A 21,234-nucleotide genomic window follows, 5' to 3' on the forward strand; every position below is an offset into this window, starting at 1 on the left:
GGAAAAGATGGTTAATTTTCCCAAGTGAGTGTCTAGGCCTGGTTAGTAAGCTCTGTACAGTTTTGTGGCCAAGATCTCGTATTTTACTGTTGCTGTAGTACAGCAGATAAGACTGTGGTCTCTGGCATCCCAGAAACAATGGCTTACGTTCTCTACTCCCGACTTAGAACCCGAATGACATGTGGCCGATCGCCTCTGCAAGCCTCCATTTATTCTTGCGTAGAGTGGGGGTAAAATCCTCCTCCATGTTAGAGCGTTATTTCATTCAGCAGAAATATTTTTATAGCCTTTAGCACAGCACTTCATATGGTCTCCGACTTCTGAAAACACAGAGAGAGGTTTTATTATTTAACAGCATTTTTTCTATTGATTTCTCATAGCAGAGAATCAAAACTCCAACACATTATTTCTCTACTCTCATTTGAAAAACCATCGTGTAAGATTGTTACCCGGTTATACCCCTGCTTTATGTCTGAACTGCTGTGGTCCAGTTCCAGATCAGATGCAGTTAAAAACAGGTCTTGCTCAGACCAAGTGCCCCTATGCTTGGAGGTTGCTCTGATTGTATATTGTTTGGGCAGATTGCCCCAACCTCGGGCCAGACTGTGGAATGCTGGTTTCCTCTGACACTAGCCTCCTGGGAGTCGATTTTCACGGTTTGCATCTGTTTTTATATTACCTCAAACTGTAAATACAGCTGACACCCCACCAAATTGGCCCTAATGTTTCTGTGTCTAACAGCAGAGGTACAGGCTTCTAGAAGGATACAATGCTCCCTGGAGTTGTGGCAATTATGTTGAATGTTTGATTTTAAATGTTCAGATTCCATTTTTTATTCGTATCTGAGAAGGAAATGGTGTGCCCGAGGAGATAGGAAGTAGGAGCATGGCGGGGCTTTAACTTCGGCTTTGCCTTGTTTTGAGTTTGCCCATGCTTCCTGGAGTTCCATTCTCAGGGGAGCCATTAAATGACATAAACATTTTTTTTTTGCTTTTTTTCTCTGCCATTTCTTTTTTAAAATCTGATTTTATTGTCACTCATTTTTGTCATTCTTGTCCTTACCTCTTGTTAGCATGTACAACTAGAATAAAAGTCTTTAAGACACTAATATTTCAGAATATAGTCAAGAAACAATTTGGTCAAAGAGAATAGATTGGTTCACAAGACTTTTAACTGGAAGGTGATCATATTGAGAACAGGCAGTTACAGGAAGGTTGCAGGTGCCTGCTGGCCTTGTGTGTGGCTTCCTGGCCGGTCGTCAGTTCATCACGCTGTTGCCACTGTGAGGCTGACACACCTTTGGGACTGTCCCCTCCTGTGCGTCTAATTCTCTAGCACCCCATCAAGTCGACGCCCAGGATCATCTTGTTCAGTTTACTGTTGCTTACAGGGACTGGATCAGAGAACACAGGCTGTGTCATGAGGTTTGCCTTGTCTGCTTCCTAGACCTTGCTACAGCTGCCTGCGATAGGAGAATGCAGGGCACAATAAAAAAGAATGCTACGATACTCTCTCTACTTGATTGGCATGGTGTAGACACCAAGGAACAGTTTGTGAGCAGGACCAACTGAGGCTCTGACATTGTTAGCTCCACAACTTTGTCTAGCTTCTTCATCTGTGAAAGGGACAAGTACATAGGACTTTCCTAATAGGTTAAGTAGGTGACATATGACTTATATTCCCCACACATCACACAGTATCTCAGTGATTTGAGCCCTTGTTACTGCAATGATTCATTAAATATGAATTTAATTAAGAAAACAATGCCCAGGTTTGTTTGTTTGTTTGTTTTACCATACCCCCCCCCTGGATTGTAGGTCTAAATTTTTAAAGTGCTTTTTTTTAAACAGTTCATACTGCTCTTATATCAGCAGCAGACAATAATTCTCATTTGTATTCTGCTTTAGTCTAAAATTAAAAAACATTTGTTTTTTTTAGCTAAGTATCTAGTGTAGTGATCGCTAGTCTTGTCACTGTGAGTAGATTAACAGATTTCTTGGCGATCAGGAAAGGATCACCCTGCCCCGTGTGTGTCTAGAGGAAATTTCTAGAGAGGATTAGCTAAGAAGGAAGGACCTGTTCATCCCCTAGGCTAAGGGTGCCGGTGAACTGAAGGAAAGAAAAGGAGAAAGCAAGGCATATTCATATTCTCCTTATCCCCTCCCTTCTCCCCGCCAAATTTCATGATGGATGGGAAAGGGTCCCGTGAGGTCTCAGTCCTCCCTGCTAGGAGATAATGGTGCTGCAGTGGGAATACCATTTTCTTCAGTAGCGTAGCCACTGGAATGAGATCAGTAGGAAACAAAGACACATGTGGACACACGTGTGCACACAAGTGCACATGCGCACACACGCTCACAGACACACGGGGCAAGGAGGAGAAAGAGAGAGGTGAGAGGCGGTGTTATAGGGAGGAATGAGCTGGGTACGAGAGAGGGCAAAGAGGGGGGTGATGAAAATTATTTATGGATTAATACATGCACGAAACTGTCAAAGAAGTTTGAAAAGGAAGTGGGTGAGGAGCTTAAATAGAGTCGCGAGGCAAGAAGGGCATAATGGGCCTGGCAGGAAGTGATGGTGCTTTGATCAGTCATGGCATTGAAACTGATGGGGGGAAAGGGTCCCATCTCACCGACTTTCTGCTCTCTTGGCTCTGAGACAAGGATCAAGGCCCCAGGGAATATGTGGAGCCGTAGTACCCTGAGCCAGAGACTTGCTGGGCAGGTGAAGAAGGCAGGGGTCTCTGCTTTGGGTCATCCTGAAGGGGAATTGCTTCCTTCTGTGGGCTGAGAGGCCAGGGCACATAATCTGATCTCAGGTGAGGCTGACATAAAATGGAACACCTTTAAATTTAGTTCTTCCCAATGAGGAAAGCCACCCCGAGGCAGGCATCTTCAGCCTGTGTTTATTGAATTCCATAACCAGTTGGGAGGGCAAACAGTAAGAAATAAGAGCCAAGATTGTTAGTTAATTCTGCATCTGTTACAGTTGTGTGTGGTCTGCTAGCTCAGAAGAGCCTCCTTTTGTCAGATGTCCATGACTTGAGCACTTGGTCATTAGTGGGTAAATACTAGGCTTGACTCTCTATGGTGGCACACTGATACGATGATGTTCCCAGAGAAGGGCACTAGAGGCCTCACCAGCTCTCGCATCCTCTCTCGCCCCCTGTCTTGTTCCACGGATGTTTGCTGGGAGGACGGGGGATTCTAACAGCTGCAGTGGGAACGATCCTGCTTGCAACATATAACGCCTTTGTCATGGCTGTAAGAATAGCCTTAGAATATTTGTGGTAGCCCTTTCAAATTTATAGCTGTGATAAAATACTTAATGATATTTACAATCACTAAAAACAGTGGGACCATCTCAGTGGTTAAGAGCAAAGCTTTTATTATCAGAAATTCTGCATATAGTATAGATGGCTGGCTTCCATTGCATGCATTTGTTTGTGCGTGTGTGTGTGTGTGTGTGTGTGTGTGTGTGTGTGTGTGTGTGGCCATCTACACATGGCTTCACTTCAGTGTCTTCACACACCCATGCTTGCCGTGGTCTTCTTCAGTGTTGCTGTCAGCGTTGCCAGCCGGGAGTGTAACTCATCAGAAAAGAAGTACCAGGGCAGATCAGCATAGAACAAAAAGCTCCCGCTGATGCCTTCCACAGCCACTGTGTGAGGCAGTCACGATACCTGTCGCGTGTGAGAACTAAGACACTAAATATGTGTGTCCAGTTTCACACGACGTGATGACATTCTGTTGTAAGCTGAGAGTTGAGCAGAGAAAGAGCATGCCCGGATCTGTTTTAAGCATACGGCCTGGACTGACTTATCAGCTCCTCACGGTCACCTTTGAGTAAGATACAATTAGCAGCCCACATTTTCTAGGTGAAGAAACTGAGGCACAGAGACATTGAATATCTGCCCCTCCTAGAAAGTGGGAAACTTCTGATGACATCCCAGAAAATCTGATTCTAAAAATAATGATTTTAGTCACTGCATAACACAGATATACTTAAAATACCGGTCCATGGGCTCTAGAAATGGGCTTTCACTGGGGTCATTCTTGCCAGTTTTCATTCCTAGCTGAATGTGTATTCGTTGTTTACTCAAGAGAAATGAAAGTGTATTTCTACAAAAGTCTGGTATAAAACAGTTATGGCCACGTTATTCATAACAGTAAAATAATTTAGATAGTCTAATTACCCATGATAAGAACTGACTAATTGAACTATAGTAATATTCAGACAACAGACTACTACCTGATCTAAGAAGGAGTAAAACCACAAACACACAGATATGTTTGTACATTGAGGAGATGCTCATTGGGCAAAGCGCTTGCCATGCAACCACATGGATCTCAGTTTGGACCCCCAATATTCATATACATGATGGACGGGCATGGCAGCCTGTCTGAAGTTCCAGCACCCATCGTGAGGGCAGACACAAGGGATCACTCAGAGCAGCGTGGCGGGCTATACTAGCTGTGTGGCCCAGCTTTTGGTTCCCATGAGGGATTCTGTCTCAATGAATATCGTAGTGGGTGAATGAGGAAGACTCCGGAGATCTGTTCAGGTCTCTACATGCATTTACAGTCATGGACATATGGGCACGCACACCCATGTGCAAACGCTCATACAGAGTACAGAAGCCTATGCAAAAAGACATGGACAACTCTGATCATTCTGTGCCCAGGGAAGATTTCAGACAGGAAGATCACACACAGTACAATGTCTGTGAAGTCAAGAAGGGGTGAAATGCTCCAGATATGTAGAAGTTGGATAGTGATTCCTCAGGCGGGGAGGGCAATGCTTCGTGTTTTGATTGGGCAGAAGTCACTGATTTGTGCCTTTTATGTCTAATGTCTATCAGTACATTTCTTGCATGCACTCCTACTACACACACACACACACACACACACACACACACACACACACACACAGAGTTTCCTTTCTCCCCAATCCCATTCTCATACTTGTTTTTCTTCCCCACTACCTTAGTAGCAGTTGTTGTAGACCAGTGTGAGATTTCCAGAGCTTCCCATTTATGTTTTTGTGTTTCCAAATGGGCTATATATTTACATACACAGTTAAGATTGTATGTATCATCCTGCTGCTCTCTGTGCCTGTTTATAATGTCTTGGAGTCTTGGAACTTTCTCATCTTAATCCTTTAGCTAGCCTGATCCCCATTCTGCCAGTGTACTCGATTCTTCAGTCAATTTCCTTCTAACGGACAAGCGGAAGTTTTCAAGTTTTCAAATTTCCATTTCTATTTTCGATAAAAATGTTTTCATGAATGTACTGTGTTTATATGTATGTATGTATGTATGTATCCATCCATCCATCTATCTGTCTATTAAAAATTGTCATATCCATAGAAATGGCGTCTTTGTGTTTGGAATACTCAGAGAATGCTGTGCCATTTCTTCATGCAAACACTTGCCACCAGACTCTATTTGTGTGTGCTTGGATAAGGGCATTTAGCAGTTGGTTCTATTTAATGGTACGCATTAGTATAAACTATGTTTTTCACTGAGAGTGTTCTCTAGTGAAGCAATTTCAGGCTTTGGCTGTGCCTCCATTGGCAAAGCACTTGCTGAACAAGCATGAGGACCTGAGTTCAGCTCTCCAGCACCTGCGGGGGAGGAGCAGGTGTAGTGATGTATGCCTGCATTCTCCAAGCTGGAGGTGCAGAGACAGTAGGGTTCTCGGTTCTTGCCAGACAACTAGTCCAGTGAAAGTGGTGAGCTACAAGTTTACTGCATGACTTTCTGGGAGCGGAGGAGGAGGAGAGTGATGGAGGAAGGTCCTTGGTTAAGTAATAAAGAAACTGCTTGGCCTCATAGGTTAAAACATAGGTGGGAGGAGTAAACAGAACAGTATGCTGGAAAGAAGAGGAAGTGAGTTCAGAGAGACCATGCTCCCCTCTCCCAGGCATTGGGATTAAAGGTGTATGCTACTTCACCTTGAACTCACAGAGATCTGTTTGTTTCTGCCTTCTAGGCACTGGGATTAAAGGTGTGTGCTACCACACCTTGAAGTCTGAGCTTCATGCGTCTGCCCCTGAGAGCTGAGCTATGGCGTCTGCCCGGGAGAGGGGAGCATGGCCTCTGAGCTCACTTCCTCTTCCTCCCAGCATACTGTTCTGTTTACTCCTCCCACCTATGTTTTAACCTACGAGGCTAAGCAGTTTCTTTATTACTTAACCAATGACCTTCCTCCATCAGGAGAGCACACCATTCTGTGAGGACTAAAGGAAGAATGAGTGGCGGAGAGTTACCTTCATGCGATGGTTCAGTCGACGCTTCTGCTGTTCATCATCTAGTTCTCTTTTCGTCTGTGCTCCTCAGTGTGCTGGGCTTGGGCGTCAGGGCTCAGTCACAGTGGTTGCTGTAGGAGTGCCGAGGACACAGGAGAAGGCACTAGGAAGGATGTCGAGGATTCTCACCCTAGCCTCCTCTTCATGGCCCTGGTCCCTAGCCCTTGGCGTTGCTCTCCTGCCACGTGTGGTGTTAGATTAGATTTATAATATCTGCTGTGGACATGGCAGCCTACATCTATGGAATGTAATCCTAACCTATCCTTTGTCCTTTGTCCTTACCATCTTGACACTCCATGTCAGGATGACCCACTGGAAACTGTATCAGGGCCTTGTACAACATTGTATTTAGCTAAAATTTTGAGCTGTGTGTTAACAATGTATTTGATCAGGGACTCTGGGTTGTTATTTTAAAAGTCAAAGTAGTGGATTAATATTTCAGAAAAAGAACAGGATTCAAAAGAACAATAATAATGAGAACAGCAGCTACTCTGAAGGAAATAAAAGCAGTATCCCAGACCGGTGGATGTTGTGTACCCTGCCCACTAGCGTTTGGAGTCCTCTTTCCTCACTTCACTTCCACCCCGTGGAGTCTTCTTGTAACCCTCTGTTTCCCGTGAAGTCAAGTTTCTTCTGTCTTGTATCATATGTCTTTCTACCTGGGAAGCTGCCTTGTTGGGGAGATACCCTGGGTTGCTCCTGGTGGAATTCTTTGATATGCTTTGGAAACCGTTTCTGTGGCCACAGTGTCTAACTTCATCTCCTTCCATCTTCTGTCTGTTCTTGTATGCATGCCACCATTTCTCATGGCATGCTGTTTACTTCCTTCAGCTTTAGGAGACCCAAACTGTATATCTTTAGTATTTATGTTCCCTCTGAACGAACTGCTCCCTAAGAATGACAATTACACATGTCTTATTCACCATTGACATCCCAGTGCCATCCTGACACCTGACATTTGTGGGTGCTCAGCACCCACACTTTTGTGGTTGAGTAGATGTAGGATTCTCAGAACCCCTGGTTTTCCTTAGCCTGTGTTAGGATATTCTGCACTTAAGTCCTTCTTGAATCTATTATGACAATGCATGCCTTCCATATAGTTGAATATAACCACACTCTGCTGGCTTTTCTCAGGCATATGAAAGATCAGAATAAGAAGGTGGCTAGCCTCAAGCACAATCAACAGCTGGAGAAGAAGAAGAATGCCCAGTTATTAGAAGAAGTCCGCCGGCGCGAAGATAGCATGGTCGACAACTCACAGCATTTGCAGGTAAGTCTACATTCTGCTTCTTAATACCTAAATGTTTAGAGATGGACTGTTTGCTGTAGCCAGTGCTGCAGGAATCTGCACATAGCAATGGTGGGCCTTACTTTGCCCTGAGTCCAACTAACAGGAAAATCTCAGGGAATGCAATAAGGCTTTCTCAGTAAAAAGCATCATTTCTGGAATAATGTTCAAAAAGAGCTGAGTTTGGAAAGTCCTGAAATTGCCACACAGAGGTTCTTCCTTCCTGTATCTCACCTTAAAAGGTAAGAGCTACAATTACATGGTTGGCAAGTCAAGTCTCTTTTGAATTGTGTTTAAGTTGTGTGGGAGGGAATGTGTGTTCTTATCAGAAAAGACATTCAGATGCATTCCTCTGATTAGTTTACAAAAACCGGGGCTCCAGAAGAGATCATTACTCTGTCTGAATATAGTGTGTACAGTTATCTCTCAGTGATAGTCTTACCTTAGAAAGCAACTGATAGACCAGAACAGCAATCTCTTCTCATTAACCATAGCTGTGTTGGGACGGAGCTCTCCCCATGTGCTCAATAAAACATTCAGGCTTTGAATGGGACATTGGCTTTGAAGTGCTTTTATTTACTCCAGTTCTGTCTTTAACCAGAGCAATTTGAGTTCAACTTGGCCTGAGTTCATGTTAAATTCTGCTTATTAGTTAGTGTCTTTCTGCAGTTATATATTGGTTTCCTCCTTGGAGATAGAAGTAGATAATTTTAGTGTGTACTCATAGTTCATCCTTTTAATTGCCCAAAAGAGAAATGAATAACTGTTCCAAGGGAGGAATGTGGGGAAAATCTGCATCCCATCCCAGACGGAGGTTTCTCAGCTCCTCTTAGTTTCGGCCTCTCTGTCTTAGACGTGCCTTGTGATGCCAGTTCTAGTCGAGTGTTCTTTGCATGGATGCTTGGCCTAGACGTAAGAGCACAGCTAACACTGGGTCCTCTTTGCTCACGGGTCCATTTTAGTATGGGTTCTAGCTGAAATGTGCCCATAGCTTCCTCAGTAATCTTGACAGGTCATGTCTGAGAACTGGGATCTTAGTCTTTCTTCTGTCACAGATATTAGGTCAAAGTCTAAAGAATGAGATAGTAACTAAAATTTGAAGAGCGCTGTAGTTTTTTTAAAAAAAATATATCACATTTTTAAAAATGTATTTCTCACATTTATTCCCCAGAGCAATGTTGGTCACTTTACATGTGTTGTGATTAGAAGTCACAAAAAGATCACAAAAAGATTCTGAGGACTCCAGGTCCTCCTGTCCTCCACAAATGAGGGCAGAGGAACATGGTAGTCATAGTTGCCTTTCATTATCTGCTTCAGTGTTCCAGGCTGTGCTGCCTTCTGTATGTTAGCTGTTATCCCATTTACACTGCATACCACCTGAGCAACAGCCTGATTGGATTCAGATATCCCAACCGCAGGAACAGCTTCTGCTTCCATCCCCCTGCAGGATGCTGTGCTCTCTGCCTCCACCCCCTGCAGGATGCTGTGCTCTCTGCCTCCATCTTCCTGTGGGATGCTGTGCTCTCTGCCTCCATCTTCCTGTGGGATGCTGTGCTCTCTGCCTCCATCTTCCTGTGGGATGCTATGCTCTCTGCTTGGCACAGCAAGGCACAGTTCAAGCATAAACCATAAAATACCCAGTGCTTGGAGCGAGAACTTCCATTGAGGGGATTGTTGTTGCTATTCCTTAATTGGCTCTGGATTACATTCCACACTTTAAAATATATGGCCAGAGTATTCCTGGAAGGACGACTTACCTTCTCAAAGTCCTGGTCTTAACAGGAGGACTGATTGCTTCTGCTCCAGAGCACTGTTAGAGCTGAGTTGGAGTTTCTCAAGAGCTCAGAATCATTCCCGGCACAGGCTGTGCTCAGAAAAAAAAATGCTGATAACTGACTGTCTTTAAAATAACAAGAAAAGATGAGAAATCATTGAAAAAGAGTTGCTTGGGGCCAGAAAGATGGCTCAAAGTGAATGCACTTGCTGCTGAGCCTGACAACCCGACATGGGGTTCCTGAAACCCACATGGGGGAAAAAATGACCAATGCCTGCAGGTTACCATGTCATATGTACACATATATGCACATATACACAGAAACACTTATAATAAGAAAAAGAGTTGTATGTTATGTGCAGGGTTTACATGGTTGTGCTCTGGTTTGCATTGAGCATATACATTTTTGTCTTTTCTCTGTGTAGCAATTTGTTCTTTTCTTAGGACACATCTAGTTACGGAAATTAATGTCTTGTTTTTGGCCCATGAACTTTTGTATAGCTGTGTTTTCTTAAGGGGCCTTGATAACTGCCTCGTAGACCAGTTCATAAAAGATAACATGGTCTGGAATTGCTCAGTTGCATTCCTGACCACCCCAAATAAAGGATAACATTTGAAATGCAATAAAAAGAAGTCACAATTAATTGAGATGGAAGTGTCTCTGCTTGAGGTTAATAGGGAGTCAATCTCCCCCTTGCCTGAATCATTCAGCAGATGTGCTGAGATGCAGTAATTGCTGCCTTCTGATAATGGAATTTTCTAGATGCTCTTCATTTTTAATATTAGTGTTCTTTTAATTACTTTCTGTTCTTATGTTAGTCTTTAAGTGTCAGCTAGGATTTGGTTTATTTGGTTGGTTAAGGTGTGGTTGAAAGTTTGGCACTGGCCAATTTGATTCATTCGGCACTGGTGGTTTGTGACGATTGATGCCTTGATTTTACCCAGCCAACTAGATGGTATCTAGAAATAGATTATGAGCACATTGCTCTAATAGTAATAACTTCTGGAAGAGGCTTCAAATAAGAACTCAGAGCCGGGCTTGGGGTCACGTAGGCCTATAATCCTAGCACTAGGACACTGAGACAGGAAGACTACATGTCCCCCGTCTGGGATACATAGTGTCTACATAGTGACACTCTATTAGGAGAAAGATGGGAGGAAGCAGAACACACACACACACACACACACACACACACACACACACACACACACACAGAGAATGAGACACTCACAAAGACAGAGGGGAGAGAGACAGACAGAGACAGACAGAATATGCTGAGCTGAAAGAGATACATAAAATTAATGACAAAGTTAAAGAGTTACCATTTATTGTTTAAACAAGGGTATTGTTGTGTCCAGAATGGCTCCAGGGTTGTATCTAACTGGGGTGTCAAATAAATGAAGACAGACAGATGGACACATGACCAGATAGCTGACTTCTGGTGACCTGGTCTCTCTGCTGGAGAAACCGAAGCATCCTGGAAGCTCGGTGTGTTTATTCCATCGAGTTGAGTAGGGTGGCAGGATTATTGCATACAGCTGGACAAGAAGGCAGGGTTATTAAATACAGATAAACAAGGAGGCAGGGCTTATGGTACACAGTTGGATCAAGGAGACAGGTTCAGTTAATCTCAGCGAGACTAGTCTCTGTAGGGGAGTAGTCTCCAGGCCATAAATATTCAGGTGGCTAACACCAGGGTGGGCATTTTCTGTACATTCTCGACACTGAGATTTGGTCTCCAGAGGAAGGCGTTGTCTTCCCTCTGAGCCTGAGGCTATGAAATCCTTCACATGGCTGTGCCTATGTCAACAGCACATAGCAATCAGGACTCCACTCACTCAGGGATTCCTCTGCTCCCTGTAGGATACAATAACAAAAGGTAAATTTGGAGCCTCTAGGTCAGTGGTACTCAACCTTTGGGCTGTGATCCCTCTGAGGCTGTGACCTTTCCACAAGCATGACATATCTATCAGGTAGCCTGCATGTTAGATATTTACATTACAATACATAACAGTCACGAAATTGTAGTTATGAAGTAGAATCAAAAACAATTCTTTTTGGTTAGGGGTCACCATAATATGAGGAACTGTATTAAAGGGTCACAGCATTAGAATGTTGAGAATCACTACTGTAAGTCAAAGCAAGATGTGACGTGTGGCTTTTTTGTTTCTTATAATTTCATGGCAGGGGTGGCAACTACCTTCAGGGTCTCTCTTGGTTAGTAGTAACACATGCAAGAGATGGGTTTGTATGTTAGGGGAAAAATGATGATGCCTGGTAGAGATGTATTGGTTAGTAGTTGCCTTGAAACAACCATCTCCAGACTCAGGCTTTTAAAGAACTCATGGTGTATTGTTCTATATTTGCATGTTGACCTAGGGTCTTCGCTGCTCCAGAATAGTTTTTGCCGTGCATCTGTCCTACTTGCTCACATCCGTAGGGGCAGCTGTTTCGTGTGTGCTCATTCTGAAGCTCAGACGAAGAAAAACTGGTCTCTGACAGCAGCAGGGGCAGAGGAGAGTGACCAGACTTGGAGAAGTTGTAGGCCTCGTCTTGACTTGATGGTGTTTGTTCCACTTCCGGTTATTGGCAAGGCATATGGCTGACTAGAGGGTTGGAGAACTCACTCTGCTTAGGGAAGGGGCAGGTATCAGAAAGACTGAATAACTGAGGCTAATCATTTGGTCTGTTAAGAGACAAATTTTGGAGACCTATTTTTAAATTATAGGAAAAGCAAGTGTAGGCGTGTTGACAGATTTCCTACATAGTGGGCCTTAGTTGTGCACGTAATTGGGGGGAGGACTGTAAGGCATTCAGGAGCCCATGCCTCATCTGAGGACACAAGCCATTAAACTCTAATGAGCATTGCTCTAACGAAACTGAGTATATAGGCTTGTGGGATCTTCTGGTTGTCCAAAGTAAGTCATCAGTGTGAATTTTTATGTGCAACCTGGGAGTTCGCACATCTGTATGCGAATTGCTCATTGGTTTATAATCTGTTTCCCAGCCTGTACTCTATCCCACCGGATTCTTTTGGTATTAAACGATACTTAGAACGAACCTTATCTAGCTCATTGTGTCTGTAGAAGAGGGCTGACGGTTTAGTATTCATCTGGAGGGTATTTTTTTTTTCCTTTTTGTCTGAAAACACCTTGTTTCTCAAAGGAGAACACTCATACTCAGTAGGAAGAGAGCTCTTGATTTAACTTTATAGATGTATGTATGCTCATGGCCAAAGAGAATGGGATGGAAGGCTAAAGAGCTGTGAAGTAGCCAAGATCATCTTCAAATGCTGGTCCTTTCTGGCCTGAATGAAAACAGAGAATCTCCCCAGTCCTTCCTCCTTCCATCAGATTGTGAGTGAGCCCTATCTTCCCGGATGCATGCAACAAGGTTAGGTTTGGGAAGGGGTACTGTATGGTTCCAAGTCTTGTAGCATTTCTTCCAACAGAGGCTGATAGTGAGTTTTCAATGACAGGAGATGACAGCCTTGAGGATTATCACCCAACAGATACTTGGTGACTGTTTCATCTTTTTGAGCCATAAAGATACAGAGTATGGCCTTAGTCAATGGACATTTTCAGTCAAGCACCTTTGGAACAACAAGGAAGAAATATTCGCACATTTTTTAAGTTAATGTTGAGCGTATGAAGGTAGATATGAATCTCTATAATTTTCTTGTATAATTCTGTAGAACTTTTCCCAGGACACAGATTATGGAAGTATGATATTTATGTTGGGCCCTGGGGCTTTGTGCTTCTGTATGTCTCGTCAGAACCCATATGGAGACTTTTCAACAAGTGATCTTTCATGAGATTCACACTAAACCGTCCTTACTAGAGTGGGATGCTTCCCCCACCCCCACCTCTCCTTTCTTGCTGAAGAAACATGCCAATTAGAAATCCCAGTGGACCTCTTTGTAGGTTTTGGCTCCATTTTCCCCTGTGCAGCTTATCGACTTAATGAACGAACATTCTAAGAAACACGCAAGCCAATATTTTATGCTCCTTTTCTGTTGTATGTCTGCAGAGTTCTCTTCAATTTATTGCCTGAAAACTAAAGTCTGTTCTTGTGTGCTTCCGTTTCCAAATTATAGGTTCCCAGGGAACTGTAAAGTTCCTTTTCTACCAGTGATTAAACCCCACTGTGACTCGCTGGGAAAGTGAGTGAATGTTCCCATTTATTCTAGTTCTAGTAGAATTCTAAAAACTAAAGCAAGCAAAATGAATAGATCACAAAATATCTAGAAATAATTTAAATTAAGCAGACTTGTATATCCATATTTCCTCCCAGGGGACTTTATTTAACTTTGTTCTTCCAATTAGAGTCAGAATCTACTAGCAGAGGAAGTGTACAAACATCAAGTCTCCAATACACAGCTTCCAGTGAACACACACTTCATTGTGAAGTCCCCAAGCTTGCTAAGTTGTTTCTTCACAGGGCAGTATGCATATATTAAGCAACAATTTTAAGCCTCATGTCTTTCTGTCCATCTCTCCAAGCCATGGACTTAAATTTATTTCTCTTTCAATTTCGTGTGCTTACAATTGTTCCTCTAACGATGATCTATGTTCTCATGTTATGGCACACTTACCTAAGCACTGCTGTAAGAGGAAACCCGACCAGTCAATGCTCAGAGATTCATCACTGTCAAAATGCATTTATCAAGTTCCTAGTTTTTCATGGCTGTCTGGTAGGCATGGCGCACGGTGACTTAGGGAGATTTCATTTCAGCCATCTTTTTCAACATATGGAAAGATGAGAAAGGCCATCCCAGCTCAGCTTGAGTGTCCACATCTGTTCCAACTCATTAGAATTTAACATATCTTTTAACCTTTGGATGAGTTTTGCTTGTTTCATACTTTTCTGTCTCAATGTATAGAGGTACATAAAACTTGGGGGTGTCCCCTTGGCTTGTGGGTAAATCTCACGTTGCTGGCCTGAGCTGTTTGTTCATGGTTTCAAATGATAAAAAGGTTTTATGTAACTGTTCACATGCAGAAGACACTGTTTTGCGGGGTAGGAGGTGGGTGTTGTTCTGATTGTACTGACAGTTTCTACAGAAATGCTCCCCCCCCCCCCGGGATTTATTGTGACACTGGTTTTCTTTCACATTAAAATTCCCAAGAAGTACAAATGGCTTTTGTTGTATATGGGCAGTCTTGAAAAATCTCAGTTGACAATCAGTTTCTGGTAGGCTTGATTCCGAATCATGGCTCTTATTAGCAGTTAGACTGTTGGGTGTCAAATGCCTTGCTCAGGGTCTTTGGGCTGCCCGGTTCTCAGCCAAGTGAGATCCCATAAAGAAAACTGTTGTGTGTACATGTCTCCGTTTCCCTTTCTCCCTCCCAATAAAGTATGACTGTTTTCCGAATGTGGAGGAACCTTCATATTTCTTCTGAGAAAAAAGTCCTCAGCTTTTTCCTGTGGATTTGTGACCTAATCCTCCACTTCATTCAGCCCTTCTGTACAAACACTGTGTATATCCATAGAAAAGAGAGGTTTATTCTTAATCAAGTATCGCCTAATCTACCTACTAAATTACCCCCTAGAGAGGGGCTCCCTCTTTTCTGTGGGGTTTTCAGGTTTTATCCCACCAGTGGCTCTTTGGCAGTCCCTGTAAAGGAGATGTTGGTTTGCCAAAAGCTGAGGCTCATGCACAATGAAATTCAATGTATTTGTCAACTTAAATCCTCACAATGAGAGGGCACGGTCTGCTGGAATGACAGGATGCAGGGCGGGACGAGAGGACTCCGGCTCCCCTGAGTGGTGCTCTCTTGTTCATCCCAAGGGCAGCCAGCAAGGAGGATGGGATCATCTTCTAGATGTTTTCTAATTTTTGCACCTTTGGGTTCCTGAACGGTGGTGCCCAAGGGAAAGGTGGCCACCCTCCTGGGGCTCTAGGGAATACTGAGAGTAAGTCTTTTCCAGGTGTTCTCTCCAGTTAGGAGGGGCCAGTGGAGAATGCCTGCTTCTGTTTACTCCAAACTTACACCTCTGCCAAACAGCTCCTGGAGTTTGGGCTATAATCTGCAGACAGCATTTAAAATTTATTTTTATTTTTAATTTTTTTATGTTTGTTAAAGTCACTGCTGGTATTCCATGTTATCAGTCACAGAGCAGCAACCAACCTTGACCAAATTGTCACTTCCCCCGCCCCCAGGGTGTTCTCATGCATGCTCTTGTCTGCGTTCTCCCATTGCCATTGAGGGTTGGGGGCAAGTGTGGCTGCCTTCATTTTATAAACAAGGAAGCCGAGCCTCCAGGTCGAGTATTTGGGCTTCTGTGACAATTGTAGATCCCACTGGAGGTAAAACGTGGCAGAGACTCCAGAGTTTTACTGTTCTTGTCACAGTTGCTCCCAGCCCTGAAAAGATGTGGAAGACAATGCTTTCTGAGGTTAAAACCGGAACCAGAATTGTATGGGGAAAACTATTGAGATGTGGGGTGGTAATGCTGTATGCCGACAAGCCCGGCATTTTGGCACAGGCCTTTAAACCCAGCACACGGGGGGCAGAGGCAGGTGGAGCTTCGAGTTCAAGGTCAGGCTGATCTGTGTAGCAAGTTCTAGGTTACCCAAAGCTACATAGCGAGACCCTGTCTCAAAGCGAAACAATGACAACAAACAAAGCAAAGGCATGTGTTGCGAACATCTGTTATGTTTGTATTCTCCGTGGACCTCACTATTTCTGTAGTAGATCAATGAGGGCATTGCTTAAGAACCCAGATTTGAAAGGCAAGGGAATAAAAGAAGAAAACGTTCTAGTGGCAGGCAGACCTTTTAATTTTCTCCATGGTAGAATTTATGTAACTCACATGCATTCTGTTCATGCCACCTCTAGGGGGCAGTCGAATTCAGCATGCTTCAAAAACACCCGTCCACTTAAACCTGCTCTCCATGGCCAGGGTAATTATGGCAGCTTTGCCCTTAGACATTTCTTGCTACCAGAAGTCCGGGGCTGGAGGGACCTGCAAATCACAGTGTGTGTCACCCCGATGCCACACCCACTTCCTAACAGATGCTAGTATGTCAGCATGTCATGACCCAAGGCATGACCTAGACATGGTTAATTTCTAAAAAACATTACCTTTGACTCGTGGCTTGTCCACGCCATCGCTGAGCTATGCATTCGAACACTCCAGGTTAAGGAAATGACAGTCAGTGCCATAGGCAATGATTTATCTGGAAACCTTGCAAAAGGAAAATATAGCTATAAAATCTGTTCCCATTCATTTAACAGTCTCTCCTGTAATTCATGTTTGCGGACTGGGTAACTTGAATTTATGACACTTTTAACATCTTCTCTACTGTTACACTTTACCTCCACATCTTACTTATTTATGTTGCCTGGGGAAAAAACCTGCAAGGTTAAGCAAGCGTAAGTTTTCCTTACTAAAACGGACCTTAGACTTATTTATTTATTATTATTATTTTAAATATAAGCTCCTTGTTTTGCTGGTGAGAGAAGTAGGGTCCAGAAAAAAATCTGGGACCTGCTCAAGAGCCTAGAGGGAGATATTGGCAGAGGAAAAACTGCACCCTAGGCTTTGGCATGCCTGCTGCCATCTGTGCCCCTCTCTGGCTCTGCAGCTGTAGCTGCACTGTGTAGGATATAAATGATCAAAACTTTAGAATGCAGTGTCTCTCAGCAGTGGATCCATCCATGGCAAGAAATAATCCTTCTCAGTGAACTAAAGTTTATCTTTTTTACTTTTATTTTTTGGTCTTTTTGTTTTGGGACAAGATTTTGCCATGTAGCCAAGATTGGCCTTGCTCTCTCAGTCCTCCCAATTCAGCCTTCTGAGTGCTGGATTACATGCGTGTGCCACCATACCCACAAACTTTATCCGTACTTTAAAAATGGGATCTGCTATCATTTCCTGTGCCCGTTGTTTGTCTTTAAAGATAAAATAACTCAAGCAGTGGGGTTGGTGGTGAAGCAAATTGCTGTCAGTTTAACCTACGGAGTTTAGGACTCTCTAAATGACAATAAAAATTGATTTAAGTTATTTTGTCTCTACCATTTTTCTTCGTCCATAAAGAATGTTGCCCATAAAGAAACCTATGATGTTTCCTACTCTAGAAAATGAGTGTGGACTGTTTGGCAAAAACAAAAAGGATGGCAATGCCCCTTTTGCTGAGCAGTAGGCTAGTCTAAGGATGATGTCACCTTTTGAGTTCTTGCAGAAATTGCAACTCTGAGAGCAACATTCAGGAGTTTTGCATAGCCAGAGACTGCACTTTGGTTTCCCAGTGACCGAGACCCAAATAATCACACAGAAACTATATTGATTACAACACTATTTTGCCAACAACTCAGGCATATTTCTAGCTAGCTCTTGTATTTTAAATTAACCAATTTCTATTAATCTATATATCGCCATGAGGCTGTGGCCTACTGGTAAGGTTTTCTGGCATCCTCCTCTGGCAGATACATGGTGTCTTCTTGACACTGCCTACTCTCTCTATATCTCTGTTCAGATTTCCCACCTGGCTTTACTTGGCTAAGACATTGGCTGAAACAGTTTTATTCATCAACCAGTAGAAGCAACACAAACACAGAAGGACATCCCACATCAGTTTTGTTGGAGTGTTGTAGGGAGTTGGGGCAGGATGGAGCATGGGGAACATTCCGACTGCTTTGTGGTTAAAACAGAGACCTCTGCCATTGCCTGGAGCTAGAGTAGTCAGGGAATTGATGCTGTCTGAGGTTAGAGCTACCTTTTGTATCCTATTATTGATAGGTCAATGGGTCTTAGTGGCTATGAACCCCAGCCAGGCAGCCTTTGGAAAGGTATACTCAGGGCAGTTTAGGAGTGAGTTCTGTAGTCTTGAGTGGCTATCTGTTCTCTTCCCCACCAGATATGTAGCAACCAGCTGGCAGTAATCATGCTGTACTCTTGTTTGATGAACATAGCTGACAGCTATGGATGGTTTCCATAGCTTCCTTCCTGTTAGTACATAGAGGCATTCAACACCAGTTCAGTTGACCAAGTCACTGGAAACACATTGACTTGTTTGATACTCTCAATAGACTTCATGACGTTTCTTTTGCCTTTGGAGCCATTCTAGATGAGCAAATTGAGTCTCGGTGATGGTAGTGAATGAAATGGCTGCTGTTCCAACTCCTTGATGCCTATGCCATCCAGGCAGGGAGGAATGAGGGCGCAAGCAGGCAGTGGGGCTGGCTTCTAGTGTGGCCATTATTTCAAATGAGCTGGGTAGTCTTGAACAAATGCGTTTTTTCATTAACCGCTTCTGTTTTCTCATCTTTGAGAAGAGAGGCTTGTAGGGGGGACAGTCACCTCCATCTCTGCAATTTCTGGGTCTGACTATTGAAGAAAGACCATATCTAGTGACCAAATGACACTTTCTGTAAGAGTGACTTCTGTGCCACCTGGAGGGATCCAACCAAATAGAGCCACCCATTTATGGATCAGGGAAACCTTGCAGGGAGGTTGAGTTCTGGAAAGATGGTACCAGCCTGGCAATGTATGCAATGACTCTGCACTCTCTGTCAGCTTCCCTTCTGGAGGACAGGCTCTGCCATGTTGAAGAGACCTCTATAGCCTGCATGGACACAGCATGTTTTTTTTCCCCTCGATCAGTGAGCTATAATAACACCTACATTAATTGTTACTTTTGGCCTAAGATAGATTAGAACTATGACAATCTGGACACAAGTTACACAATGCAGTGACTTCTAGTGCTGTGCCGTGAGGGATTGTAACTAATTTCCCAAGGGTAGGATCTATGTGGCTTTCAAATGTAATTGTTTGTGAAGTAGACTGTTATTTTTATATGCCATTATGTCAATAGGGACTTTCCCTCCACTCCCCACCCCGCAACAGTATGGGTCACAGTGAGCTGTGGGAAAAGAAAAATGAACTAGCCAGACAGATAGCAGGTTGATATGATCCAGGTTTTCATTTCTCAACACATGTGTATCAAAGTGATAGTCGCATGAGATACAAAAATATAGGAAAGAATGGTTCCATTTATCAAATACTTTGGAAAAAATTCCTACTCTACCCTATATAAAACACTCCGAGAAGTCCTGAAGGCAAGCGAACTATTTAGCCTTCCTTAATCCTGCAGTTTTCCAAATTACTTGACAAAAGACCTTTGTTTTCTCCCTAGAATGTACTAACATTGTTCAGAATTAGAGTTTTTTTCTTTTAAACTTAAAAAGTGCTGGTCTAGGAAGTCACAGTGCTGATAACAGAACAAGCTCTGTGAGCTTAATTTTCAGCGGAGCAGCCGCTGTGTGAAGTAGAGAGTCGTGTTTGCCGAAGCAGAATTCACTTGTGTTCCTCCTTACTGATTGGAAGGGTTTCTCCAGAATGACTGGCAGAGACAGTTCTACATGCCTTTTAAGGAACCGAGCCTCGTGAACGAAGCTGATGTGGAAGGAGCGGGGAAACCTTTGTGACAAGCAGTTAGCATTCCTGCCCATCACTCCTCACCTCTGAGGTCCACACTGACTCTTACTTATAAGCTCCCATTAGGCAATCCTGCAAATTTGATGAAGGATGCTTTGGCAGAGTATGTGCGTGTTCTTCCAGCTTGGAAATATCCCGTTCTCGGGGCAGTGGATAGTGGTTAACACAGAATCTTAGGATATGTACGTGACTGTGACGTGCTCAGCCATAATGGAACATTTATATCACACACCTTCCCCCATGGCTCAAGGACCATTGCAGAGGCGACAGGGGGGCCGTTGTAAGAGCCAGGCTTTGGGAAGAACAAGAGTGAAGCGGTGTCTTCTGGATGCGGCAAGACTGCTGCACTCAGGAGCTCAAGCATCTGTGCTTTCCCACACCAGACATGCATTCTGGCATGGAGGAGAAGAGCCTCATATGCCCCACCCCTAACTATGGGCTTATTGACAGTTGGTGGCTCTGGGGGGAGGAAAGTTGAGTTTTCTTAAGAATATGGGCCCTAGTATGTGGAGCCATGTGTTGGAGCATAGCAAAAGGTCTCACACTCATACATATAAGGGCAACACAATGAGATGCTGTGGGTTATTGAAATTAAGAACTAAATAAGATATGAAGTTTGGAAGATTGGGGAATTGGGTTGTATATCCAAGAGAAGTCATGTGGAGGAGTGGGGAATGAACAAGACAAATACAATATTTGCATATGTGAAATTTCTAAAGAATTAATAAACATTATTTTTAAAAATCCCAAATGGCTATCAAACTCCATAAGTATCCTCTTCAATGCCCATCTTCCTCTCAAAGTAGATTGGTACTGCCAGGAGCAGACATGTCTCATTGTCATGAAAAGTCCTAAGTTATTAAAATATTTTAAATGCCATATTCTGCAGCCTTTGAGAGATATGAAGAATGCCTATCTGAAATACATCTCTATATATTTAGAAAATCTAACTAACATGACTACAAGCTGTACTATTATCTATGATTATCCATTAACAACCTATATTTCTTAATTATACAGTACATTTTTAGATGAACTACACAATCACAATACCTTAATCAATATCAGAAATACATATACATATAACAAAATTGACCTTAAAATCCATACCAATGCAAATTATTCATACCTATATCATTTCCCCCTTTAAATGTAAAAGAACATTTATAAACAATATTTTGGGAACATGGGCACAGTTTTTTCTCTCCATACTGCTTCCTGCTGAATGGGGGCACTGTTAACCAGATCATTTAGGGTGTAACCTGTGTGCCAGGTTTATCTCAGTTGGCAGTTGAGTAAAGTAATTTTTTGAGAGTGTTCACAGCAACTTTTCTGGAGGTCGTGGTCTATCATACCATATCGGGATAGAATCAATCCACAGGGTCTGGTCCTCAGGGAAGATCTTAACCTGCGTCTGTC

At 43.2% G+C, this 21,234-nt stretch overlaps 1 protein-coding gene across 19 annotated transcripts in view; it reads left to right on the forward strand.

Moving 5' to 3' along the window:
- Positions 1 to 21,234, forward strand: part of Erc2 (ELKS/RAB6-interacting/CAST family member 2) — an 885,961-nt gene that overhangs the window by 476,948 nt on the left and 387,779 nt on the right. For all 19 annotated transcript variants that reach the window (XR_012912096.1, XR_012912099.1, XR_012912100.1 and 16 more), the window contains one exon: positions 7,444 to 7,579. Coding sequence is in view for 13 of the 19 variants with exons in the window: in XM_075988882.1 (XP_075844997.1) it covers positions 7,444 to 7,579 (136 nt within the window). In the remaining 6 variants the exon portion in view is untranslated. The remainder of the gene's footprint in view (positions 1 to 7,443; positions 7,580 to 21,234) is intronic.

The sequence above is a fragment of the Microtus pennsylvanicus genome, chromosome 10 (assembly GCF_037038515.1).
Source record: "Microtus pennsylvanicus isolate mMicPen1 chromosome 10, mMicPen1.hap1, whole genome shotgun sequence".
Classification (NCBI taxonomy): Eukaryota; Metazoa; Chordata; class Mammalia; order Rodentia; family Cricetidae; genus Microtus; species Microtus pennsylvanicus.